Source organism: Haliotis rufescens, unplaced genomic scaffold, assembly GCF_023055435.1.
Source record: "Haliotis rufescens isolate VD_foot unplaced genomic scaffold, xgHalRufe1.0.p SCAF_20, whole genome shotgun sequence".
Lineage (NCBI taxonomy): Eukaryota > Metazoa > Mollusca > Gastropoda > Lepetellida > Haliotidae > Haliotis > Haliotis rufescens.
Window position 1 is genome coordinate 8,291,792 of NW_025963891.1, and position 26,779 is coordinate 8,318,570.

The 26,779-nt window shown below is 42.0% G+C and overlaps 1 protein-coding gene across 1 annotated transcript in view; it reads left to right on the forward strand.

The window, feature by feature from the left end:
- The first annotated feature begins 5,139 nt into the window (after positions 1–5,139).
- The window catches only part of LOC124133208 (cysteine-rich protein 2-like), a 40,720-nt gene continuing 19,080 nt past the window's right edge, over positions 5,140–26,779 (forward strand). The window contains exons 1-3 of the mRNA XM_046497509.2: positions 5,140–5,302; positions 21,598–21,692; positions 22,819–22,876. Coding sequence (XP_046353465.1) covers positions 5,263–5,302; positions 21,598–21,692; positions 22,819–22,876 — 193 coding nt within the window. The 5' untranslated portion in view covers positions 5,140–5,262. The remainder of the gene's footprint in view (positions 5,303–21,597; positions 21,693–22,818; positions 22,877–26,779) is intronic.

Below are 26,779 nucleotides of genomic sequence, written 5' to 3' on the forward strand. Positions count from 1 at the left end.
ATAAGTACATGTTGAAGAAAACATTTACTGTCGTCATCAAAATAAATAATTTATTTAAAATACTATAATTAAAACCTGTTGAAAATTTATCTTTGACTATATATGTATATTAATCCCGCCCCCACTGTATCCCTACCTGTTTAACATTTTGAGAATACAAAATATTTTTTTTGAAAAATGGATCTACCGACGTGAATATTTGAGCCAAACATCCGCAAACCAAAACAACAGAATAAAATCTGACTTACGAGAACTTATTGAAGCGCATTAAAATATAAAAAGGAATGGTACTCTCACGACAAGCCAGCAGATAACCGATTGCTTGAAACACGGAACGGGTGGTTGTCGACATGAATGTCTCGAATTATTTGATAGGTTAGTTGATAAATAAACCTTTCTTTATGTGGTTGTTTTCAAATTTGTCTTGGCATAGATCCAAGATCTGACACACATTGTATTGACCCTCGGCAGATTTATCCTGAAAATGCATTTATCTATATTTACGAAACTTATGAAATCTATCAATTTCAGCTCTTTCTTGAGAAAACCCAAGACAGGTTTGTTTGTTTTTTGTTTGTATGTTTTTTGTCGATTGAGCAATCGATCACGAAATTGGGGTACGTTAGTCGCCTCCTACGGCAAGCATGGGTCACTGAATACAAATTCTCTACCCGGATCTTCACGGGTCGCCCTAGTCAGGTGCTTTGTGGGCAATGATACTGCATAATACAAAAATAGCTTGGACAAGGTCGGAAAAAATTAAAGAGTACCTTACCCTGGCAAATCCACGAGCATAGGTTCCGTGCTCACAAAACGATTCAAATTGGAACTAATTTACCATAAACTTTCTCCTGTTTCGTAAATCACGAACGAGATCAACCAGGATTTTATCATATATATTTTGAGTGTAGGGTGTTTTGATATTTTCTCCATTGCTTAACAAATTGGCCGTTCTTTCTATATTCATGTATAACGTCCGACTGGAAGGCTTGCGGCCTTTCCAACTTGTATCTGCATCTTATCAATACCAGAGGTATAACTTTATCATAGTACATTATGAGAAGTATCACAAAACACGTGAGGCCTGATATATTGGTAGCCAGTTCCATGTGTAGCACCGGTGTTCCAGGGCGCTGAAGATCATTGCGCAGGATTGCGTCCCTTAGTTATGCAAGGATCCGCTGAAGGTGAGCTAAATCCCCACCCCGATTATGATCCTTGAGCTGTCAGCTCCATGGGTTGCAACAAAATGATTAAAGTCCGCGTAACATTAAATGAACCAAATTAAGGTGTCACGCCTTAATAATGTGTGTCGCAGTCTAGCCCTCCCTCCCCATACCGACCTCCCTCCCCTACTCAACCACTCATCTAACATTACCCACGTTTACCCGTGTATAACACGTAGATATCGAACTTGAAATAGCTGCGTACCGTGAAGATCCGGGGTAGAATAGGTCTTCAGCAACCTATGCGTGCCGTAAAAGGCGTCCATGCTTGCCGTAAGAGGCAACTGACGAGATCGGGTAGTCAGGCTCGCTGACTTGGTTCATGCATGTCATCGTATCCCAAATGCGTTGATCGATGCTCATGATGTCAATTACTGGACTGTCTGGTCCACACTTGATTATTTACAGGCCGCCGTCATATAGCTGGAATATTGCTGAGTGTGGCGTTAAACAACAAACAAACAAATTGAAACAGCTATAAACTATGCCCTTAGGACAATGGATGAAGCGGAGATAAAATCTCCAAAACGTTGACGGTGGGTAGAAAATGAGTGATGGAGTGGTGTGTCGTAGAACACTCGAACCTCAAAGCGATCTCTGGCATTGCGAACGTGACAAGTTTACTACTGGATTTACGACTGTGAACGACCTAAGACAACAACACAACCACTATTTCTACTACAACAATTTCTGCTACGGCTACTACTACTGCTGATTCTGCTTAGTGAATACAATTATTGCAACGTTAGGGTGACATCCTAAAAGTACGGTCGGAAATGCTAGAAAAATGTTTTTTTCTGGCTTCATAAAATAAATATGAATCATAGAGTTATGAAAATAGCATATGTCAAAATAACAGAAATCTTACTAATCAGTCCTATCCTAACTGCCATCGTGATTAGCCTTTAAAGATACTTGTACAGGTAAAATGATGATAAACTTAGAAAATATTCGTGCAATCATGCCTGTCTGGCACGGCTTATAACCTGAGGTGAAGACCTCACACCGGCCCGTGCATTCTCACGGGTGCAAATGTCAACTGAGTTCGGGGTGGTCTCAACATATTGCTCTTACTGTACCTTATTGAAATATGCGTTGTTGGGGAAGCGATGTCCTGCTTTATATTAGCTAGGCAAAATGATGGAATAGTTGAAAACTATGAATCGGGATAAGTATTGGAAGGTTGCAGTGTTTTAGTCAAGACATATTCGTTGTTCTACAGATGATTTATTTCATTAGTATCTGACTCTGAACTTATGACGTATCTGAATCTGCACGTATCTGAAATATTATCACCGAGGAGGAAATATTATCACCGCGGTGTAAATATTATCGTCGCGGTGGAAATAGTTTTCTGTATTTTCATTTTAGTGTTTGACATTTTCGCTTTTATTTTTGACATTTTCGTTTTTGCTTTTGACATTTTCATTTTAGTTTTTCACATTTTCGCTTCACATTTCATCGATTCGATAGCTACTTGCTGTTTTTGTTCGAATTTTCCTCCTGTAAAATTGTCAATAGAACTCTTTGTGACTTAAATACCTCAAACAACAAGTAGGTAGATCGGTAGCTACACGATATTTCCAAAGCAACAGTCGGTGAAACATTCTGTCTTTTTTTAACGGGCTTTATAGCAGTACTTTTTTAAATGATTCACAACAATCCTTTCTTGTTGTAAACGCAGACTTGTATTGGCTGATTCGATTTTATTTCAGTATAACCTCGATTCAGAAATTTCGATCTAACACGAAACCCACACAGATTGTAAACCTCCTAAACATAACTATATTTGGCCTTTATCATGTTTCATTCGGAACTGCCTCTTTTTGTTCGTTTCGAGATACAGAAATGAGATAATTTCCAGAATGTTTCATTCTCTCGTACCGAACATGTAGAAGCCCACGCGCTGATTGGAGCGTTCACCTGACACCACCTCTATTGAGGTTTGTTTAGTTGGAACACTGCTGCCAACGACGTCAAGTAACACACAGTAAACCATCCTGACACAGACGACGGTAGAGTCGACCAGGTATCCCTCGAACTCATTGTTCATTTTGCAATAGTCTCTTCTGTATATCCGTGTGTTCGTCATTTACGACCTCGTAATATCCAGAGCAGACGCTGCGTATACATTGATTAACATGATCACTGCCGCTGCAGAGAATAGTGGTTTTATCCAAACATTGATAGATTGGATACTAATATGCATGATTTATCCCACTGGCTTTTTTACAATTTTTCAATTTGGCCAACGAGCTTTTTTTCAGTTTTAACCACAGGCTTTTTATGCATTACATACACTTAAGATCATCTTGCTGAGTACAGCGTTAAACAACAGACAAACAAAATGAAATAGCTTTGAACTATGCCTTAAGAACCAAGGATGAAGCGCCTTAAAATCTCCAAAACTTTGACTGTGGGTAGAAAATGTGTGACAGAGTGGTGTTTCGAAGAACACTCGGACCGAAAGTGATCTCTGCGTTGCGAACGTGACAAGTTACTTCTGGATTTACGACTGTGAACGATGAATGTCAACTTATCCCAATTGGATCGATGCTCATGATGTCAATCACAGGATTGTCTGATCCTAACTCGATTATTTACAGAACGCCGTCATATAGCTGGAATACTGCTGAGTGCGGCGTAAAACAACAAACCAACCAACAGCTCGGACAATTCCTGGCAAACCAACCAACCAACAAACGTCACCACGTGGGGCGGGGGGGGGGGGGGGGGGGGGGGGGAGGTAGCAGCACAGTGGCTACACCGTTGGATCGTCGCGCCGAAGCTCTGGTTCGATTCCCCGCATGGGTACAATATGGGAATCCCATTTCTGATGTCCCCCGCCGTGATGTTAGTGGAATATTCTTCGCTCACTCACTCACTCAGGCGAATATGCTTGTCGTATGAGGCGACTAACGGGATCGGGTGGTCAGGCTCGCTGACTTGGTTGATGCGTGGATCGATGCTCATGATATCAATCACTGGATTGTCTGGTCAAGACTCGATTATTTACAGACCGCCGTCATATAGCTGGAATATTGCTGAGTGCGGCGTTAAACAACAAACAAACCAAACAAAAATTGTATGTACAAACAAACCACATCACTCATTACGTGAATAGTTCTTAATGGAAAATATAATTACACTGTCAATGTCACACACACACACACACACACACACACACACACACACATATATATACATATGTATGTATTTATGAATTTATGTGGGTGTATACAGGTGTTTATCAAAAGGAGAACTTTCTGTTTGAACCTACTGAATCAAGCTCGTACAAAAAGCTGTTGGTGAACCACAAAACGATAAATCACAATGTCTTAGTGTCCGGGCATAATTAATATTGTCCTCGCCGGGACCCGTTTACTCTGACTCTCGTCAAACGCCAGGGCGTGTCCTTCCTTCGGCCTCCACTGACCTGGTAAGTTTCATATCTCAAAATAACTCTGCCCCTCCCAGCGTGGGACAAGCTGGTGGTTGCAGCAGCGCTGACAGTGTTGCTATTGTGCTGTCAGTAAAGTCAACGATCCGCGGAATGATTCAATGTCTGCTAACATGAATCGTCCTTTTGCTTACGTATTTAATAATTTGGTGAAGGTGCATAAACTTCCTTCTTCAAAATAGCCATACACACGGTCGTATGAAAAACATGCCTTTTAAATGGTTTTTTTTTTAATCTGAATTATTCACAACACAGGACCATGTAACTTATAATAATAACAAACAAACTCGTACACGAGAATATGTGGCCAAATTACAGGGTAGGGATTGGTGCAGATTCAACATTCTGTGCCTTCCGCCCATACATGGTTGTCGGGAGGAAAGCTCAATGAAACCGTATTTACATGCAAGCCGTCTGCAAAATGTGTGACCGTGTGCAAAACGAATACCGTGCGCAAAACGAATACCGTGCGCAAAATCTATAGCCTCCAAATAAGGATCTAAATATTCTCACAATTTACGCTGCAGTTGAGAGGAAAAGGAGTGTTTAAGTCGGCTTCACAGCAAGTGCAACAAAATGCCCAAGTGCCCAACCTGTGGAAAGGAAGTTTACTTCGGTATGTTTCAATCTTTTTCATTAATGCGACCCGTGAAGATCCGGGGTAGAATAGGTCTTCAGAAAGCCGTACTTGCCGTAAAAGGCGAGATCGGGTGGTCAGGCTCGCTGACTTGGTTGATTCGTGTCATCGATCCCAATTTCGTGGACTGATGCTCATGATGTCAATCACTGGATTGTCTGGTCCCGACTCGATTATTTACAGACCGCCGTCATATAGATGGAATATTGCTGAGTGCGGCGTTAAGCAACAAACAAACAAACAAAATCATTCATACAGCCCTTGTGTTATGACATTAAAGTATACATTAGTAAACGCCTAACCTGCAATATTTTGTAAATGTTTGTAGACTGTAAATCTTTGAAGTAACAATACTAACCTGACAGGACTAGAAACACGGGTTGTCATAAATAGCAAATATACGTCAGATCTGTTAACATGGGTACTTGTATGCATGTGAGTTCAATGACATTGTACCTTGAAAAGGGCATTAGTATATTTCTTTAACAAAGTGTAGGATGCATGTAGGTATAAGGTGTTTGTTGTTTAACACCGCATTCAGCACTATTCCAGGTATATGACCTCTTACGGACTCTGGGGCGGTCGGGTAGCCTAGTGGTTAAAGCGTTCGTTCGTCACGCCGAAGACCCGGGTTCGATTCCCGACATGGGTACAATGTGTGAAGCCCATTTCTGGTGTCCCCCGCCGTGATATTGCTGGAATATTGCTAAAAGCGGCGTAAAACCATACTCAGTCGTACGGACTCTCACCAGAGCTACCTTGCATGTGTGATCATAGGGCGTAGTCTATTTCACTTTTTGATGTCCCCGAGAGTCAATTTCTTTGACCTAGATAGCTTAGTCAATACATGGCGAAAATATCAACCTGCGCCTGTAGCATATACCCACAGGAACTTGATTGTTTGTGCGTTGTTTCAATCCGCACTAAGCAATATTCCTGAAGTCTGGACCAAACAATCCAGTGATTGATGTCATGAGCATCGATCCATACGATGACATGCATCATCCAAGTCAGTGAGCCTGACCACCGATCCGTTACTTGCCCCTTACGACAAGCATAGTCGTCTCTCACGACAAGCATGGGTTAGTGAAGACCTTTTTCTAACTCGGATCTTCATTGGTCGGTATATAGGTTGAATGTATGTGACAGATACCTACATGTATCATCTGAATAACGAGGATGTTACATGACCCCTATTGACAGGTTTCACATTAGTAGCATTGCTCCAACCCTCAACGCTAATAGAAAATCGTTTCGTTTTCAACTGATTACAAATGCAATGGACAGCAACGGCGTCAACAGCCGTTGTAAGTGTCCCACTGTATCATGTGTAGCAGCTATGTCCGTGGTCGTTGTCCGTGGTCGTGAATCATCCATGCCTGTCCAGGCGGTATTGTGAATGGCAATCTCTGTGGGTGTGCTTTAACTGTTGCTGTCAGTGAGGTTAACGTCGCGTCCAAGATCATTTCACTTGTATGTATAGCGACGTGTGTGCGTGTGTGTGGCTGCTTGTACTAGTCCGGAATAATACCGATTTTTAGTGCTAGCCCACTGAGATACCATGCTGCACAATATACTGACACCGAGCCGACCAGTCCTAGTTTTAGCCCCTTAATGTCGAGCAACTTGAGCAGGGAAACAACAAGTACCATCTTTTAAAGTCTCTCGGTATGACTAGACCGGGGATCGAACCCCGGACCTTCCGTTAACATATAGTGGATGAAATCTATTACACGATACACTTCACCCTCTAAAATTAAAACAAATGATTTCCCTTATTATGATAGTGGGGCAGAGCTAGTTACACACACACACACACACACACACACACACACACACACACACACACACACACACAATAAGTGGATCCATATGGATCCACTTGTCCTCTGACGGATCTACTCGAAGCCTTCTTGCATGTGTGATCATCGGGCGTAGTCTATTTCACATTTTAATGCCCCCACTTTGCCCTTGTTAGCTTAGTAAATACATGGCGAAAATATCAACCTGCGCCTGCCGCATATTAACGCAGGAACTTGTCTGTTTGTTGTTTAACGCCGCGCTCACGAATATTCCAGCTATAAGACGGCAGTCTGTAAATAATCAAGTCTGGACCAGACAGTCCGTTAATTAATATAATGAGCATCGATCCACGCAATTGGGATACATACATCAACCAAGTCAGCGAGCCTGACCACCCGATTCCATTAGTCGTCTCTTACGACAAGCATAGTTGCCCCCCTCGCTTATGTGTGGAACACTTGCTGAGAGCGTCGTAAACTCCCCCACCAAACCTTCCGCCCACCCTCTCACTCACTCACTCACTCATTCCCATACCCACTCACTCGCGCACGCAAACGCCCACTCACTCACTCGCGCACACAAACGCCCACTCACGCACACAAACGCCCACTCACTCACTCGCGCACACAAACGCCCACTCACTCACTCGCGCACACAAACGCCCACTCACTCACTCGCGCACACAAACGCCCACTCACTCACTCGCGCATACAAACGCCCACTCACTCACTCGCGCACAGAAACGCCCACTCACTCACTCGCGCACACAAACGCCCACTCACTCACTCGCGCACACAAACGCCCACTCACTCACTCGCGCACACAAACGCCCACTCACTCACTCGCGCACACAAACGCCCACTCACTCACTCGCGCATACAAACGCCCACTCACTCACTCGCGCACACAAACGTCCACTCACTCACTCGCGCACACAAACGCCCACTCACTCACTCGCGCACACAAACGCCCACTCACTCACTCGCGCACACAAACGCCCACTCACTCACTCGCGCACACAAACGCCCACTCACTCACTCGCGCACACAAACGCCCACTCACTCACTCGCGCACACAAACGCCCACTCACTCACTCGCGCACACAAACGTCCACTCACTCACACAAACGCCCACTCACTCACTCGCGCATACAAACGCTCACTCACTCACTCACTCACACAAACGCCCACTCACTCACTCGCGCACACAAACGCTCACTCACTCACTCACTCACACAAACGCCCACTCACTCACTCACTCACACAAACGCCCACTCATTTACTCATTCGACGATTTGAGTATTATCCTTTATTCAACATCCCAAGATCAGATGTTATTTTCTAAAGAAAGGATATATCCGACTAATAAATAACCAGATTATTGTGGGCTTATTTATTTATTTATTTATTTATCTATTTATAATAGCGCACGTTTTGGAAATGCACAAGCTCTATCTATCGTGAAAATGACACCTTTTTCCAGATGTTGCCTGAAGCTGTCATTTTATGAAGCATACATACCTACACATATATTGTGCATGACTCATGTGTTGAGCGGAATATCGTCTACATTGCTACAACGGAGGTCGATTACAGTAGTGATGTATAACAATGTGAAGGACGACACTGATTGGAATGTTAAACAGGTCTGCATGATATCAGTTGGGGCTTATGAGTGACAATATTGTGTAATACTAAGCAATCTATAAGGAAACAATTACAAAAGAGATAATTGAAACATAGAGGAGATCATATCTGCAGATTCGTGGAGGTTTCGTCGTTCCAATGGTTACAGCCTGTCAGTTTGGTTTTGAACTAGGTCTTTTTATGTACAATTGTGGTAGGAGACATTCTTGCTTTGACTAGATTTTATAGCAGCTGGCATGTTTTGTATGGAACAGGCAGCGGTTTAGGTGTAGACTTGGTTAATGACTGATCGACCCGTGAAAATCCGGGGTAGAATAGGTCTTTAGCAACCCATGCTTGCCCAGACTAACATATAGTCTCTGAAATGAACATATCGTACAGAAAAAAACAGTTGTTCAGTTATCTTAATAAAAATATAATAAAAAAGGAGCCCAGTGATTCTCTTCATTTTCAGATACTGCAGTAATCTAGACTTGCCAAACGTTATAGACTTGCATGGGCTGTAGTTGATATATTTGTATCAGGGTCTGTAAGACAGACTAATGCTTGCCGTAAAAGGCGACTATGCTTGTCGTAAGAGGCGACTAACAGGATCGGGTGGTCAGGCTCGCTGACTTGGTTGATGCATGTCATCGTATCCCAATTGCGTAGATCGATGTTCATTATGTCAGTCACTGGATTGTCTGGTCCAGACTCGATTGTTTAAAGACCACCGTCATATAGCTGGAACATTGCTGAGTGCGGCGTTAAACAACAAACAAAGACGGATCATTGTGTTTGGGCGTTATTGAGGATGGGCACAGCGGTTGTTCAAGGGTGTTCATTGTACATCAACCAAGCACCAATAGCCACGTCACCTGCATCACTTGTCAGTACAACGGCTTGAAGCATGTACCTGATGATAAACTTCTCGAAACAGGGATACCCGCTTAATCCGGACGGTGTGCACTTCGGTTGACTAACGCTTCGTCTCTGAAAATTAAATATTGATAGAAACAAATAACTCCATTTAAGCGGAGCCCCAGTGAGATGGGAGAATCAGAACCTAAACGTGAGGAAAATCTAGACTTGCTTCATTTCGGGGTTTTGCATACAGAACGGGGTAGGCGAAAGGGAAAATAATATGGTTCCGGGACTATGAGACAGACTAACATCTCTGAAGTTAATGGATTAATCCGGGCGGTATCGATCTGGGAGGTACCCGTTTTACCAGATGTCTGGACTAACGAATCCTGGGTACATAATAATGTCCCTTTAATAAGAAACCTCGATAACCCAAACTCAACTACCACGATATGTCGCTTAAATCTATGTGACTATGGTCCTGACAGCATAGTTGTTGACTGTGGTCTGCATGTCTCGAACAACGGACAACTCATCCCAGGTCTTCGAGTTAACTAGGTTTCCCATTATCGCCAGGGAACTTCCCTGATTAATAGGTGAGATGTACCACACAGACGGTGTACTTATATATCCGCTAAATAAACATCATAGGTACGACTTATTACGACCTTGTCAAAGCATTTACGTTTCCATTAGGAGCGCTACTAGAGTTCAAGTATACACCCCGCCATTGGTTTCCAGAGCACGTATGTAACAACAGGATTCGAATTTCCTTGCCCTGGCGGTGATTTTCCCCATCTTTCATCTTCCTACTCCATGATGCCCCAGTCTCATTCTCGGCCCGGTGGCTGTATGAGGTGCGACGCTGGGGAATGTCAGAAATGTGTTGTACTTAGTCGTCTCCGTGGAACACTCGATAGCCCTAGTTGACAGCATTTACCTAGATGTCCAAGCTTCATTGTCAGTGCAATAGATGCCATGGTACATGTAGACTGTTAACTCCTCTCTTATTCTATAATGTAAAGTGTACAGGTGTTTTATTTGGATGAGGATGGACCCTTGGGCTTTCTTCAGATTCCCAAACAAAGTCAACGTTAAAACAAGTTCAAAATGTTAAATTCAAATTATGTATACGCAATACTGTGCAGATTAATCGATATGAATATTAATGTCGGTACGTCCGGGAAGACAACGTGAAACAGTTGATATCGCTTTGGATGAATATTTCTTTACACGTAAATCACTTGATTGCTGGCAGGAGATGGGTTTGTGAAGCAGGTTGCGTCCACAACCTCGCGATTGAAATAGCACAATTAAAGCTTCATTTATGCATCCAAACCTGCATCGCCTGATATACAATGCAGATGGCAGTGTTTGTGCTCGGTTGAAAGAAGAATCTGGGTTTTTTGGCCACATAATGTGCATATTTCATTCATTTTCGATCCATCCACAAGCACGTGGCTGCATGTGGGTTTCTCGATAGGGAGAGAAATGTACAACGGCTGCAGCTTCCTGTCTCGTGATCGATGGTGAAATCGACATCAATTATAGTCTCACTGCGGCTATGCATATAGGGCTCACGTTACTTGATTGACAGTCCATGGTGACGCAATTCACAGGCTCATCAATCTGCGCCAGAGGTTTTGAAACACACTTTACATTCATATATATCACGTACACAGATCAAGACGGGGATCCCGAGGTGCGCACCCCCACCCACCGACACCTTCCACCCCCCTTTAAAGCATATAATCAAGTTGACTATTTTAAAAACATATGACCATATATATCATTTTGTAACATATGTTCAACAAAAATAACAACTTATTGACTCAATTGGGGCTAAGCCACGCAGATCGGTATGTGCGAGCATTTCTGTATTAAAAGCGCACCCAAATAGTATACGTTTTACAAATACAATTTTGCTGTTTATTTTTAACAAAATTTACAATACAATTACAAACAAATATTGTTAAATCACGATAAGAACCCCCGAAACACACACACACACACACACACACACACACACACACACACACACACCACCGCCACCACCGCCACCACCACAACCACAAAATGCTGTTTCTTATGACAAACATGCAGTGTTAAAGTATGAACGAGAAAATAACCAATTTTACAGGGCTTTCAATATCTCACGAGAGATCAGCTAGGGCGTTTACATATAATAGCTTTCTAGATAAGACCCCCTCTCCAGATACGAGCTGACTGCCTGACAAAAATAGAGCATTGTCAACTTTTAATAAGGATACATTTCTCGTGTGAAAGTATGTTCTGTATAATTTCCAATGTTATTTTACGTGGGTGAGTTGTCATTAACCGTTTTGATTGACAAGTGTCACTTTTGATAGACTGAATGTGTTGCATGTACAAGAGCCTCGCGTCTTTGTTCTATACCGAGTCTACAATGTACCTGTCCTAGCAAAACTAAATGTAGTGCACAGTTAACTATTTTACAAATTCTTAACTGATTTCAGACCCTTATCTTAATCCATTACACATCTAAAAATAACTTAATCTAACAGCTATAAAAAGTAAGTTAGACATGACTTGCCCTAACCGGACATGTAGATTTCCTTGTCCCATATAAGCTCACTGTTGTCACAAGCGAGCTAGGCGTAGTTTCAGTCGATGCATGGTGCGAGTGATGTGTCATTTCTCGTCGCGAGACTTGTCGCCGACTCAGAACGAGGCAACGCCCTCTTATTTCCCGCGCAAACCTGAACCGGGCTTTCGGCGACCTCACCTGAATACAATAGACATTGCAAACAGGCTCCGTTACATGTACACCACATCACAGATAACACCCCCGAAAGATACAGACTAAATTAAAGCCTGTCGGTCCAATACTGACCGTCAGTGTGTTGGTCGAACTCAACACCAGCATCGTAGAACCGACCTGAGCACCGATTGCAGAGCAGGTGTTCCCCTGTCATTGTTCCGACCCCGCTGTCCCAATCTACCCCTTTAGAAATTTATTAGACATTTATTCAGAACCCCGTGTAGCCTTTAGTTTTCCCCCCTTTTTTATTAATGTGTATCATAAGTACACAGTGCAACATCATATGCGGCTTTAGAATCACCACTAGGACGTGTGTAGCTCTGTGTAAGGAGACATACAATAAACTTTTATATTCGTGTCCTTAGCTTGAAATGTCTTTGTATAGGACATGTAACGCAGGTGATTCTTTCTGATGTTATTTCCCTGTACAGAGTCACGTGTTCCTGGGGTTCTAGAGTGCATAATAACTCGGAGTCCAGAGGAACAACAAAATACAGCTTCAGTAGTTCGACATAAACGGAGCGTCGATATTACTATTTATCGATGAAGACTCTGTAGTCACTTTCGTCAAAAAAGATATTTCGAGTTAATGACGTTCGAGTTGAGGGGTTTCATTTTATCAGAACAATTTCACACAAATTGACTCTAATGGTGTCTTTGACATCACCACATTACGATAAATGTTTGCAAATGTCTGGAAATAAAACACTGTTTAAAGGCTTGTCATGTTTCAGAATGCAATCGTTGTCAAACTCTAAATCCTTGTTGATACAGATTGACGTTTGGGGCAGTACATTTTTAGAATTGTATAATTACAATGGGTTTGTTCTCGTCAGATATTAACATATTAGACAGACACGCTATAATTTCATCTCAGTCAGGGCCAGGCCCTCTGCGTGTAAACATAGTTGACGTAACTCAGTAATTTGCAAAGAACAATATATCAATATGAAATATTATCTGTTCCCGTAAATAATAATTTGTCTTCAGGTTTAACTAGTAACTAAAATTTCGTTGGCTTGACACGCTGCGTGTTATGATAAATAAAGTAATGTGGCTCCCAAGTAATTTTTTGCCTTTCCTATTCGCCGCAGAATGTGACATGGTCGATCCATAATGAAACTCGCGCTGGTAGCCTTCAGCCTAGCCTTGCTCTAAGGCTGGACTTAATGATAAGCCCATGTTGTGTATTGTAATTCTAACCTTATAATAGGCAAGTCTAGATAAGCGGACAGTCTGAGGACGCAAGTCTCTTATAGGGACAACTTTTTCTTATTATTGATTTAATCTAGACATTATGATTTAACCTAATAATTTTTGCCTTGGAGATGTGTGCAAGTCTTCTTCCGGCCTAGTCTTGCTCCAAGTCTGTACTGAATTAAGCTTCATGGTTGTATAGTAATTCTATCAGTACAATCTAAGGACGCCGGTCTCTGATGGGACAACTTGTTTTTATTGTTGATAGAATCTAGACATTATGATTTAAACTAACACCTTTTCGCCTAGGAGACTTGTGCAAGTCTCCTTCAAGCCCTTTCGTCCTGTGCAGCAGAAGGGTGACCCAGGGAAGATATCCCCCGACATATTTGCATAAGGCTGGCTGGTGTCGCACGCCCTTTGCGTCAATACGTGAGAACCGTGTTCAGGTTTCTAGTCAATGAACCAACGGTCTGCAGCCAAAACGAGGCCGGGGCGAGACTCGGCGAGAGTTTAATTATTAACATATTCAATGCTGCTGATTCAATGGCAAGTCATGTTGTAGGCGAGGTTAATTTAGTGCAGAAAGACATATTTGTCCAGTTTGAAGCCACACCTCTGGGGCCTGCATCACAAGGGCATATAAGGCATGAGTGGAACACAGGTCAAAGCAGCGTTAAAGACAGAGGACTAAAATAACCGACTACTCATTCATTCACACATTTACTCACTCGGGTGTGGTGTGTGTGTGTGTGTGTGTGGGGGGGGGGGGGGGGGGGGTAAAGTTTGAAGGTTTGGTTTGCCAAGACGACGGCAAGGGTTCGATTCCGCACAAAGTTCAATATCTGAAGCCAATTGCTGGTGTTCCTCGCCGTGATATTGCTGCATAATTGCTAAAGGGCGTTAAACATCGTATACTCACTCAATAGCCTCAACAGGTTTGTTACAATATGACAAGCAGCGGGTACTTCATACGTTTACGTCAGCGTCTTCCAAAATGGTTGTCACGCGACACCTATATATAAGCTTACCGATTGCGCAAGTCACAAGTTCATGTAGCCAATGAGGACAGTTCAATGACCAATGGAACTTTTATAAAGGGGTATATTACATCGAAATTATTTCTTTCTCAATTTAAGCGACAACATTGTTTTGAAGGGAGAGACCCATATTTATTGGCTTAGGGAATCAGGGGAAGACCCCATTACAACAGGAAGACGGTTGCAAAATGATCATTAACAGTGTGATGAGCAGTTTATTATTAGAACAGCTGGGTGGAGGTATTTGTTTCAAGATGGCAAACATTTAAGAAATGCACGACTCGTGGTTGTTGATTATCGTACAATATCGTGGTACAGAAAAAAACCACCAGGGGCGCAGTGTCCCTGCAGTGTTTTCGGATCCTTCTACCATGATCATCGGATTAGTTTAGCGCATCGCTAACACAAGCTTTAACATGATATATACGATTTAGAGTGTGAACGCTAAAACGATTCTGACACAAATATAATCAGTTTGCTCTGGACTTGCGTCTGTTAAAGAGCAAGTGCCCGATGGTTTCATTGAGTTTGTTTCGGCAGTGTACGCCATATATCGGGACGAACGACGTCAATGTCTTTAAACGGTGACTGTTATGTTTTCTTCACACCGACATCTGTAGATTGTAGTAATTCTCATATGAGATCTACATTCACCGCGTGGGCGAGATAAGAAGGGCTGAAGCCAATCACTGTTTGTTCTAGACTGAAATAGACGATGGTCGATGGCTTTTTTGCCATGAATCTGCGATAAGGAAAATGACACTTATCTGAAATCGACACTCGTGTAGGAACAGAGGCAACATGGACTACAATAGACCCATGAACACAAATCTATGGAATTCTGGAAGGGACATTTTGCGTTTTCGCATTGTCCCGTTGTCGCCCTTACAAATGCATAGTGTAAAACTGAACCAAAGCTCGACAATGCGACATTTTGACCTTTTGTGACGTTGTCACTTTGTGGCATTGTTGTTGAAATAATATATATATATATATATATATATATATATATATATATATATATATATATATATATGCCAAATGTCCCTATTAGGATTCAATACTGATGTGTAGCCTTTGGGCTGGGTGTAACCACTTGTGTATGGTGTCAAATAGGTTATCCTTCTCAATTGTGAACTGAAGCTAATATTGATAATATCTGAACTTCGAACGATATTCATAGTAGCTGGGTGTACCGCTTGAATATTAGCTTGAGTATCTGTTGACCGGTGATAGAGGCATGCTGGTCGTGTTACTGGCTTTTTACAAACACTGTTATAAATCCTAACATAATGGCGCTACGTTTGCTGGGGCAATGGGTTAGGGCCAGGTTCGATTCCCACATAGGTGTACCTAACCTAACACTCAGTTACTGTCAACATACCAATATGTTAGGACTGGCAGTGTGTGTGTGGGGGGTGGGGGGGGTGGGGGGCAGTCGTCTAAGGCGCCGCGATTCGCTGTGCAGAGTTGCGTCCCTTGGGTACGCCAGAAACCTATGGTTGTGGGTTCGAATCCCGATACGCCCTGATTATGTTTCTAGCTTTGTCAGCACCATACCCGTGCTCGTGGGTTTCACCGAAGTGGTAAACGTCTGAGACCTGCATCACTCCGGGCTTTCCTCCCACATTAAGCTGACACGCTGTGATATAACTGTAATACTGTTAAAAGCAGCGTTAAATCCAACTCACTCACTGTTAGGACTAGCAACTCTGTACGACTCTAGATACTGACTACAGTCTCCAACATTCCAAGTACTACTTTACAAGATGAACAGTTTCCATCAACTGATTAGCTGTGTAGCTACCACGGTTCTTGTTACAGAACGTGATGAAGAATTTCCTGTGTTCTGTAACAAAGTGGTGGCGCTGCATCTTAGCTGCATCCTGGCTTTCTTGATAATCTAAGCTCGAATACAATAGCTCCGGTTTCCTTGTCAGGACCCCTGCGTCTACAAATCAATCGGCTAAGCACACCACAGGGCTGGCATAAAACATGACAATACTATGGTGGCCGAGAGGGGACATCGCTTTCACACGACCATAATTGAAGGCGAGAAAGCGAGGTCTCCTCTCTGCCACCATCCGATACAGAGAGGGGGCACGGGTGGCCCAGTCGTCTAAGGCGCCGCGATTCGCTGTGCAGAGTTGCGTCTCTTGGGCACGCCAGAAACCTATGATTGTGGGTTCGAATCCCGGTTCGCCCCGATTATGTTTCTAGGTTTGTCAGCACCATACCCGTGCTCGTGGGTTTCACCGAAGTGGTAAACGTCTGAGACCTGCATCACTTCGGGCTTTCCTCCCACATTAAGCTGACACGCCGTGATATAACTGGAATACTGTTAAAAGCGGCGTTAAACCCAACTCACTCACTCACTCACTCCGATACAGAGTAGCTTCATGTCTTGGCATGTCCACACGCTGGGACGTACAGTGAACGCTCATGGCCACAGACCATAAGAGTTTTTAGCCACCATCAAATATGGGTATATACTTTCTTTTGCCCGGCAGTTTAAGTCGGTATTATATAAGTTTTATTTTGTTTGCTTGTTTATGTTTATGTTCGTGGTGTTATAATTTTATGTGATCAAATATTTATTGTCAATAAATCTCTTCGTGTGTGCAGGGGATGGGTAATTATTGCCATGAAATCTGTACACCTATCGAGTGAGTGAGTGAGTATGGTTTTACGCCGCTTTTAGCAATATTCCAGCAATATCACGGCGGGGGACACCAGAAATGGGCTTCACACATTGTACCCATGTCGGGAATCGAACCCGGGTCTTCGGCGTGACGAGCCAACGCTTTAACCACTAGGCTACCCGACCGCCCCGTACACCTACATATACCGTTCACATGCACAACATTTACTAACGTAAGTAATTTTGCTCATGTGTTACTATACATACGTGTGAATATGTAAATTGACTAATAGTATGCGTTCACATGAAAATCAACTTAAGTGTGTAAATAAAGTATGTAAATTGTGTAAGGCACACATTTTCGTCAGTCTGTTTACGACTTGGATGAGAAGAAAATTTACGCGTGAAGCAACATGTGTTTGATTTAGTTTGTACACAAAGTTTTGACACCTTGAAACCAAAAGGAAATACCGTCCGCTCAACTCAGTGTATACGCATAACACTTGGCGACTGTTGACGATGTGTTTGGTGATGGCAAAAGGACATAAACGTTGACATTGCAACATATACACACAGTGCAAATTTACATTTGCACCTGCTCCAGACATGCAAATTTGCTCCTGGTGTAAATATACATACACGAGTAAACTGGTTCACATAACAAGTATACTCACGTATGTATTTCTACACACGTATGCACATATACACACATATGTATAGAGGCGCATGTCAACGGGGTATTAGACGTTCGATTGAAATGTCGACAGGCAGTCTCGCGACTGTCGCAAGGTGATTCCACGCTCCCTCACATTGTATCTGGTGCAAATGCACAGTGAGTCTACCCGGTCCTAGTAACAGTTGCATGTGGGTTAATAGGACAATGATCAATGAGTGTACGATACACATATGCCACCCGCCCAACAACCGCCCAACTACCTAAACTGTCGCGCAATAAAAGTATACACCCATGTTTGATGGTGGCAAAAAAAGAAACAAACAAGAAATGGTTATACGATGGGGGTGTATTAGATACGGGTATCATAGTTGTTTTTGAACCTTCAGTTTGTCGTGTTTCTGGGACTGTTTTCATCATTGTTACCTTTTGATATTGTTTGTGTTTTCTTCTCAAATCCAGTGTTCAACTCTGAGATGAACGTTTATAAAATAAGTACATCTGACTTAACACGTCTTTTTGTTTTGTTGTATCTAGATGTTTAGCTATGGGTCATTCGGTTATCTCCCAAAACCCCTACATCCCATTTCCCCTACAACCCAGTTCCCCTACAATTAGTTAAAACAACACGCGGCATTTACCTGTCTGGCATTATGAACTCACCTAAAGGAGAGATTTAAGGTCTGGAGTAGAGGTAGTAGAAATGAAAGGGGTAGAGCTTTAGGGGATAAGGGGACTTAAAGGAAGGTTTAAAAAAAAAGAATTAATGTAAGTGTAATGAAAGATGCCTGTTTGATGAGAAGACAATTTTTAGAAATTACAAAAATAACAATAGGAAGAAACAATTTTATCCCCCGCCCCAACGAAGTTGGCGGGGGATGTAGAAATGGGTTCCGTGCGTGCGTGCGTGCGTGAGTGAGTGCGTGCGTGCCGAAATCGTTTCCGGAGCATAACTCAGAAACCGTTAAATATTTCTCTACGAAACTTTGCATGAATTTCCATTGCAGCTATTTTGACATGGCCTAAGAGAAATGTTGGGTCAGTTACCTGGTTTGGGACCATAACGTGTTAAAATGGGCGGGGGATATAGATGACTTTGTCAACTATACGCTTGTTGCACTGAGAAACTGAGATGAGACGATTTACAGTTGAGATGAAAAATGAACATTTTGTTATGATGTATTATGACTTTTGAAAATGAACATTTTATCATAATGTATTATGAATTGTGAAAAATGAACATTTTATTATAATGTATTATGAATTTTGAATAATATCGTAATCGTAATTAAATATTTATCTCAATCTATTCGGGTTTCTTGGGTTGTTCCATTGTATGAAATAGGTAACAGACTAGGGATTAGCAGTGCCATGGACCGTGAACTTTGTTGTCTTAAGCTGTAGGGGAAATGGGATGTAGGGGTTTTGGGAGGTTACCGGTCATTCCATTATCAATCAAGGTAACAGCATTGCACTCAACCAGAAAAGTTGTTATTTTAAGGTGTCTAACAACTGGCTGTCTAACTAATGGGGGGACACCCCGGATTTACGTGTAGTATGATCATTCAAAATAGCTGTAATTGTAAAAGTCAGTATGTTCAGTCAAGTGCGTCGTTGTGGTGTTTAGAGTTGAACGGACTTGTGAGATATATGCATTGAATTCTTGAAGAAAGTCTAATGAACCTAAAGCTAGAACTACAGCAGTATAAAGAAAATGGACGGGTCAATATTGTGTTCTCCTCAACACAGACAAATGTTTCTCTTAGGTTGTGTAAATACCCGCCAACTGTGTACACACAGGTCACGTGATCCCTGGAGAACCCAACCTGAACATGTCGAATATCCCTGGTGAACCAGGGTGTGTTACCTTACTATGGCTTAGTGTTACGCCTCATAGGGGAGATAACCGCTGGTGGTTGAAAATAACCGACGAAAAGCCGTGCTCGGTGAAGCTCGGTGCATGAAAACACATACCATACTAATTACAATGTGACGATGCAGGTAAAGCCACACACACTCCAAAGATGGATATTTAAACAATGGTTAGTTTAAACATGCTACGCTGACTGCAACCTTCCTTGCAGACTGATTGGTAGCTTAATAGAAGTGGTTATTTAAGCGTTGGTTCGTCGCCGGGTAGGGGTTCGAAAACCCGCATGATTAGGATGGATGATATAACTAGAGTATTAATGGAGCCGTGTAAAACTCAATCATTAACTCTTTTAGTTTTCGCTGAAAATATTGTAAGAGAATTGAGAATTGAGACGATGATCTTGCCAGTATATATATATTGAATTATCAGTCGTTGAAAACTTCGATACATTTACAGCTCACAGCAGTTAAAATGCAGTTATTTTAACTGAATGGACCCGAGTTAGGTCCCAAGATATCTCAGAGGTCAAATGCCGTCACTAGGTCAGAAGTAAAGATATGCCTCAACCCTTATCTCCAAACATGTACTTGCTGCATATGAAATAAAAAAATAACTTCAATATGGCTGCCATAACAGTCATATTTATAATTGCGGGTGTTATAGGGAATATGGTTTTTTTTCGTTAAAGAGAATCAGTGTTCAGCACAGTTGCAAGTAAAGGGGGGTAACTCGTGTCGCCTTACTGCATTATGACTTTCAGTCTCCAACAGGACATTGAAAATGCAGCAGACAGTATTGGCCGATTTATAACTAAATAGTCACTTAAAAAATTATTTCATCACTCAAATACATATTCAACGTTAATGGGGCGATCGGGTAGACTACTGGTTAAAGCGTTCGCTCGTCACGCCGAAGACCCGGGCTCGATTCCCGACATGGGTTCAATGTGGTTCGTTTCTGGTGTCCCCCGCCGCGTTATTGCTGGAATATTGCTAAAAGTGATGTAAAACCATCATCACTCACACTCAATCAACATTAATGAATTTATGTATTGCACTTTATATATTCTTATTTCACAACATTGCCTTCCTTGTTGCAAGTTCGGAGTTCCATAAAATACCATCTTCCGGAGGCAAGGGAGTTAACTGACTTTAAAAGTCCAGTTTCCACCCTTGGCGAACTAGGCCGGTATTGTGGAGTTACATTTTGGCTGGACTAACGAGTCTATGCATAGTCTAATCAAAATCGCGCACCGAAATCGAAATTTGCAAAGCATGTGCACCGCAACTCGTTGTCAACATATACTTTCCAAGTCTTTTCATGTTTTTTATCAAGGTGCTCGCGAGAGTTGATGCACTTTACGATGTAAGGCCAGTTTTATCACAATATAGATCTTGATTATCGATCAGATCGTCTTGACTGGGCGCCGCCATTTTGCTTGAAACAAATGCAAGTGATACGAGAAGTGGAATCTGATTGGTCCATAGGAGAACATAACTCGTAAAAACCACTGGTGGCGCTACGATCGAGCCCAGGAATTCCCTTGTTCGGCAAGGATGGAAACTGGACTTTTAAAGTCCGCTAGCTCCCTTGCCTCGGGAAGATAATAAAATACATACTGGAGCGTAGCGTTGCAGGTATACAGCTGGACCAGAACCATACCTTTTTCACCTTTGAATAGGAAACATCCTTTCATGAATATATTATTATATGATCACTTAATTTTGTTGTACTGACAGACATATTTACTATTTTCAGCCGAGAAGTTGGTATCCAACGGGAAGGACTACCACAAGTCGTGCCACAAATGTGCTCGATGCAATAAATCCATAGCTGCCGGAAGTGCATGCGAGGTAAATAATGTGCATGTGACAAATATACCGTTAAACCTTCTACCCGCGAAGACCCGGGGAATATTAGGTCTTCAGCAACCCCTGCTTGCCGCAAATGGCGTCTATGCTTGTCACAAGAGGCGACTAACGGGATCGGGTGGTAAGACTCGCTGACTTGGTTGATGCATGTGATCGTATCCCAATTGCGAGGAACGATGCTCTTGATATCAATCACTGGATTGTCTGATCTATTCCGTGGAATATTGAAGGACCACATTGAATTACATTATCTGTCTGATTGGTGGTTATTATTTATGAGTCAGTACTAGTGAGAGGTGAATAGTGTTTGAGTTAATTCGAGTATTTTAAAAGCGCGTGAGCTAAATGTTGGAGGTTCGTCCAAAGTGACGGAGGCAGTAGAAATGTGTCACTGTGATTAAACACTTGAGTACGGATATAGACAAACCAAGGAATACGACCGTTTTCAAATATAGTAAACTACGTTTATAACGAACTAACGGACATATCGAACTTATTTTTTGGTCACGGCCATTTGTTGTATATAAAGAGCACTCATCACGATGGAGTGTTTTTTAATATGGGAAATATCAATCGAGTCTTATATTAGTTAATTAGTTAATCGGTATTCGCCGTGGCTTTGGCGAGGCAAATACCGATTAACGGGACGCGGTAGATATTTCCCATATTCAAAAAACACCTGTGATGATTTCTATTTATCAGTTTCACATTATTGTTTTCCTTTGAAGAACAAAAATACATTACAAATAACATCAGAAACTTGTCGAAATCATACGTGCGTAGTGATACATGTTTTCCATTGCCCCTTGAAGTTAATGTGAACGAAAATAAACAACATGTTAACTCCTTCAAGGCATATTCCTTCGCTGAGAAAAAAATGTTCGTCTAATTATTTTAAACAAAATATTTTAACAGAGTTTTGCAGAATAATTGAAACTTTAATAACGGTAACAACAACGATTGTGTGTCGTTTGATTATATCTCTGGTATAATTTCACTGATTTTTAGCTTTCGAATCGAACCGCTTCTCTCACAAGAATGTCTCATAGGCATTTTGTTCACAGAAAAGATGGCTTCATTCTTTGAAATGCGCTTCTTTCCCTTTCAGCATGCTGACAAATTATATTGTCAGAACCCCTGCTATGCCACGCTTTTCGGACCAGGTGGTAAGTACTTAAGCTTTTTTCACAACTGGCGTTGTAAGGTTTCTGTGAGATATAAGTTGCTTGTTAGACCACTCAATTGTTCATTTGCTCTTTGTATTATTTTAAACTGTGAGAAAGATTACACTGAGGATTACTGATGAATTAGAATATTATTATTACGTTATATGTTTACTTCAACTGATTCCGAGGAGAAAGTTTGTGTAAACTATTAATTCTATTTCATAATCTCGTTCCCACTTGATAACTCCCAAATTCGTGGATCGATGCTCATGATGTCAACCACTGGATTGTCTGGTCCAGACTCGATTGTTTACAGACCGCCGCCATATAGCTGGAATATTGCTGAGTGCGGCGTTAAACAAGCAACAAACAAAACAACTACTTGATAACTCCCTCTGTTTCAGGTTCTAGGGCAGGGTCGGGAACTGCTGGGAGCGCCAAGTACGACTAGAGGGCTGGTACCCAATCATCACGTCACACTTTGTCCTATAGTAAAGTCTGCCGTATAGCTTACTATACATCCCATGCATATTAGAATCTACAATCATATTCTTTACATTATATTTCTACCCTCAAAAAAGCCTTATAATAACGACAGCAATATCACGATGCAATTTGTATGTTTGTGCTGTCCTTGCCTGCATGTGAAAGAGAAAGTTTCGGACTTAAATACTGTTATAGACCTACATTAATCGCTACGTTTTAGTTGTTGCAAATTAAATAATGTATGTTTGTGTATGTATAATGATCTGACATACGTGATGTTTCAATGTTGATGGATTCTCAAATTTTATATTTCTTCGTTTTGAACAAGTCGTTTGAATAAATAAAGCCAATGTTCTCTTTGATGTTTTTGTTTATTCTTAGCTCACCTTGCACACAACACTGAGTGCTGCGCATGATCTATAGTACATCGAATTATCACAATTGCACGCATGTATTAACCAGACAGCAAGTTTATAAGAAGGTCTGTTCGATAAGGATATCGATCATAAAGTTGCGATACGATACACGACTCGTGTTAACATGCGTGGTTTCATCAGATATAAGTCCCGGGTTTGATTCCACGCACGTATTTCTGCTATATACTCATGCTTTCAGTCATTGGTTTTCCTTGTCGTAATATCCGGAATTGCTTTGGAACCTGTGTTTGTAACACACATTAATCTATAGGGATATGATATACGTCGCATCGGGTCCATTGACACTTGACAATTCATCTTCAAACGTCAGTATCTACAGCTACCGTAGCAGGGGACTGTAGTGAACACTGACCGTATCTACAGCTTCTGTAGCAGAAGACTGTATACGTAGTGAACACTGAACGTATCTACAGCTACTGTAGCAGGAGACTGTAGCGAACACTGAACGTATATACAGCTACTGTAACAGGAGACTGCAGTGAACACTGACCGTATCTACAGCTACTGTAGCAGGTAAGGGTTTACAGCATATATATATTATATAATAAATTATAATTAATAAATATATTATAAGTATGTATAATTATTGTATGCAGGACTTAACATTAACATTATTCCAATTTTGTTTAAATTACTTAACCCAAATTAACATATAAAAAGGTTTTGGGAATGTTAAAATGTTAAATGTGCAAATGTTACATTATTAGACTTAAATCAATAACAAGGAAGTAGTCAATCATGTATTTGAAGACTCGAGTCAGTCGTGTCGCTTAAGCTGTGTAGTTATTTCCCAATGTTCCTAACGTCTATACCCAGGAGCTCTTTGAAATGACTTAAGGTCATAAACAAATTTCCGTCTCGGCAGAAACACTTTATTACAGTTTATGAGTAGTGAAAATGTGATTATTGGCACTGAAATGCTACCTGCACTACACATAGTCTACATGACTCATACTTGCGGATGGCTCAGATTTTCACTGATTTTCTTTGTGTGGCGACCTTCCATTTACCCTTTGAAAAATGGCGTTCGTCAACTGCTATCCCATAATGCATCTATGACACGGGTAATTACCGTTTCCAAGTTCTCAAACCAAGGTAACGGAAGATCACCGTGAATATTGGACTGAAAGGCAAATTGTATCGTGAGAATCATAAACAGCATTATACCACCATAATTGTACACGTCGTTGCCGCATTTGTACGGTAATTTAAGGCTTACAATGTACGCACGAACGCACACAAACACACACACACACAAACAAACAAAAAAACACCATGTGCAGTTACACATGGATCCACTTGTCCTCTGACGGACTCTCTACGGAGCCACCTTGCATAGAAAATCACAGGGCGTAGTCTATTTCACTTTTCATATCACCACGAGTTGTCAATTTCTGTGACCCTTCTTCGGTCATGCATGGCTGATTATGGGCAGACGATAACTCAGGAGATTTCCATGCTCCATTCTTAGTAGTATAATACATACTTTCATTGGAAACGTTGGGTGCCACACCGACATATCCATTCGGTACATGTACGTGTCAAGAATGATTTCTATAGCTTGTGACCTGTGATTATGTGCCATGTTCTGTTGATGATCGTCAACACCTGTTAAACGCTATAGTAATAAATAGCTTTCACTCATACAAACGGAAAACAATTGACATCGCTTTTGATGAATATAAACTACCGGGCAAAAGAAAATTTCACCGACTTCACTTGACCAAACACCAAAAACAAAGGCATATGTGAGATTTATGATGATTAATTTATAAACAGGAATCGTTTTCCATGAATTAGAATGAAAATTCATCGTAATGCCGATATTGCATTCTCCGCAATTCACAAAGAAAGAGTCAAGGGGTCCAAATTAAAAATTACACAAATCAGAGTTCATTGAAAAAGTGCATGAAGAGTCCATTAATGACACAGTAGTCAGGTAACACGTCATCAATAGCGAGTGTGACCACCCTAGGCACCCATGCACGCCAACACACGCCTCCGGTCCTCATTGACGTCGTCAGTCGGCGGATAACGTCAACAGGAATCCTGTTCAATAAGTTCAATAGAGTCTGTTCAAGTTCCTGTCGGTTCGCTGGAGGCGGTACATGTTTCCAGAGATGTTCAATGGGGTTCATGTCTGGAGAACAAGGTGGCCAGGGCAATACGTTGACGTTAACGTTGTTCAGGTAGTCTTGAACAATTCGGGCGGCGTGAGGCCTTGCGTTGTCTTGTTGCAAAATTAATCCTCTTGGCTGATGTTGAATAAAGGGCGCCACAACAGGTCTCAACACTTCATCCCTGTATCGCTGAGCATTCAGGTTTCCTCGGATGATAACCAGCCGTGTTGTAATCTGGCCACAAATGCCACCCCATACCATGACGCCCCCACCACCAAACGGGTGAACTTCTCTAATGCTGTTTGGCGCCAGTCGCTCTCCCCTTCGTCGAAAAACTCGAACTCTGCCATCGTTCCTGAACAGACAGAACAGACTTTCATCTGTAAAGAGCACTCTCGCCCAGTTACGTCGCTGCCACCGACGTACAGTTCGTGCCCATTGCAGTCTGCGTTGACGGTGTAGACGGGTCAAGGCCATTCCACGGAAGGGTCGGTAGGCTCGTATACCAGCCGTACGAAGTCGTTGAAGGACTGTTCGTCTGCTGATGGCATGCCCTAGTGCTGTTGCCGCCGTTGACGTCGCCGTCACACATCTGTTTCGGAGGTGAATCTGACGGATGTAGCGGTCTTCGGTCGGTGTTGACACTCTCGGTCTTCCCGATCTTGGCCGGTCTTGAGTCTGTCCTGTCTGTTGGTAGCCGATTATCAACTTGCTGATGGTGGTCTGGGAGCAGTTGAAGGTTCTGGCTTTCTGACGTTGAGTAGCCCCCATATTGGCCATACCGATCGCTCTGTCTCGTTGCACTTGTGTAAGTCTGGGCATATTCTTGGTGGTATTTTGCTTACTGAATGCCTGCTCTG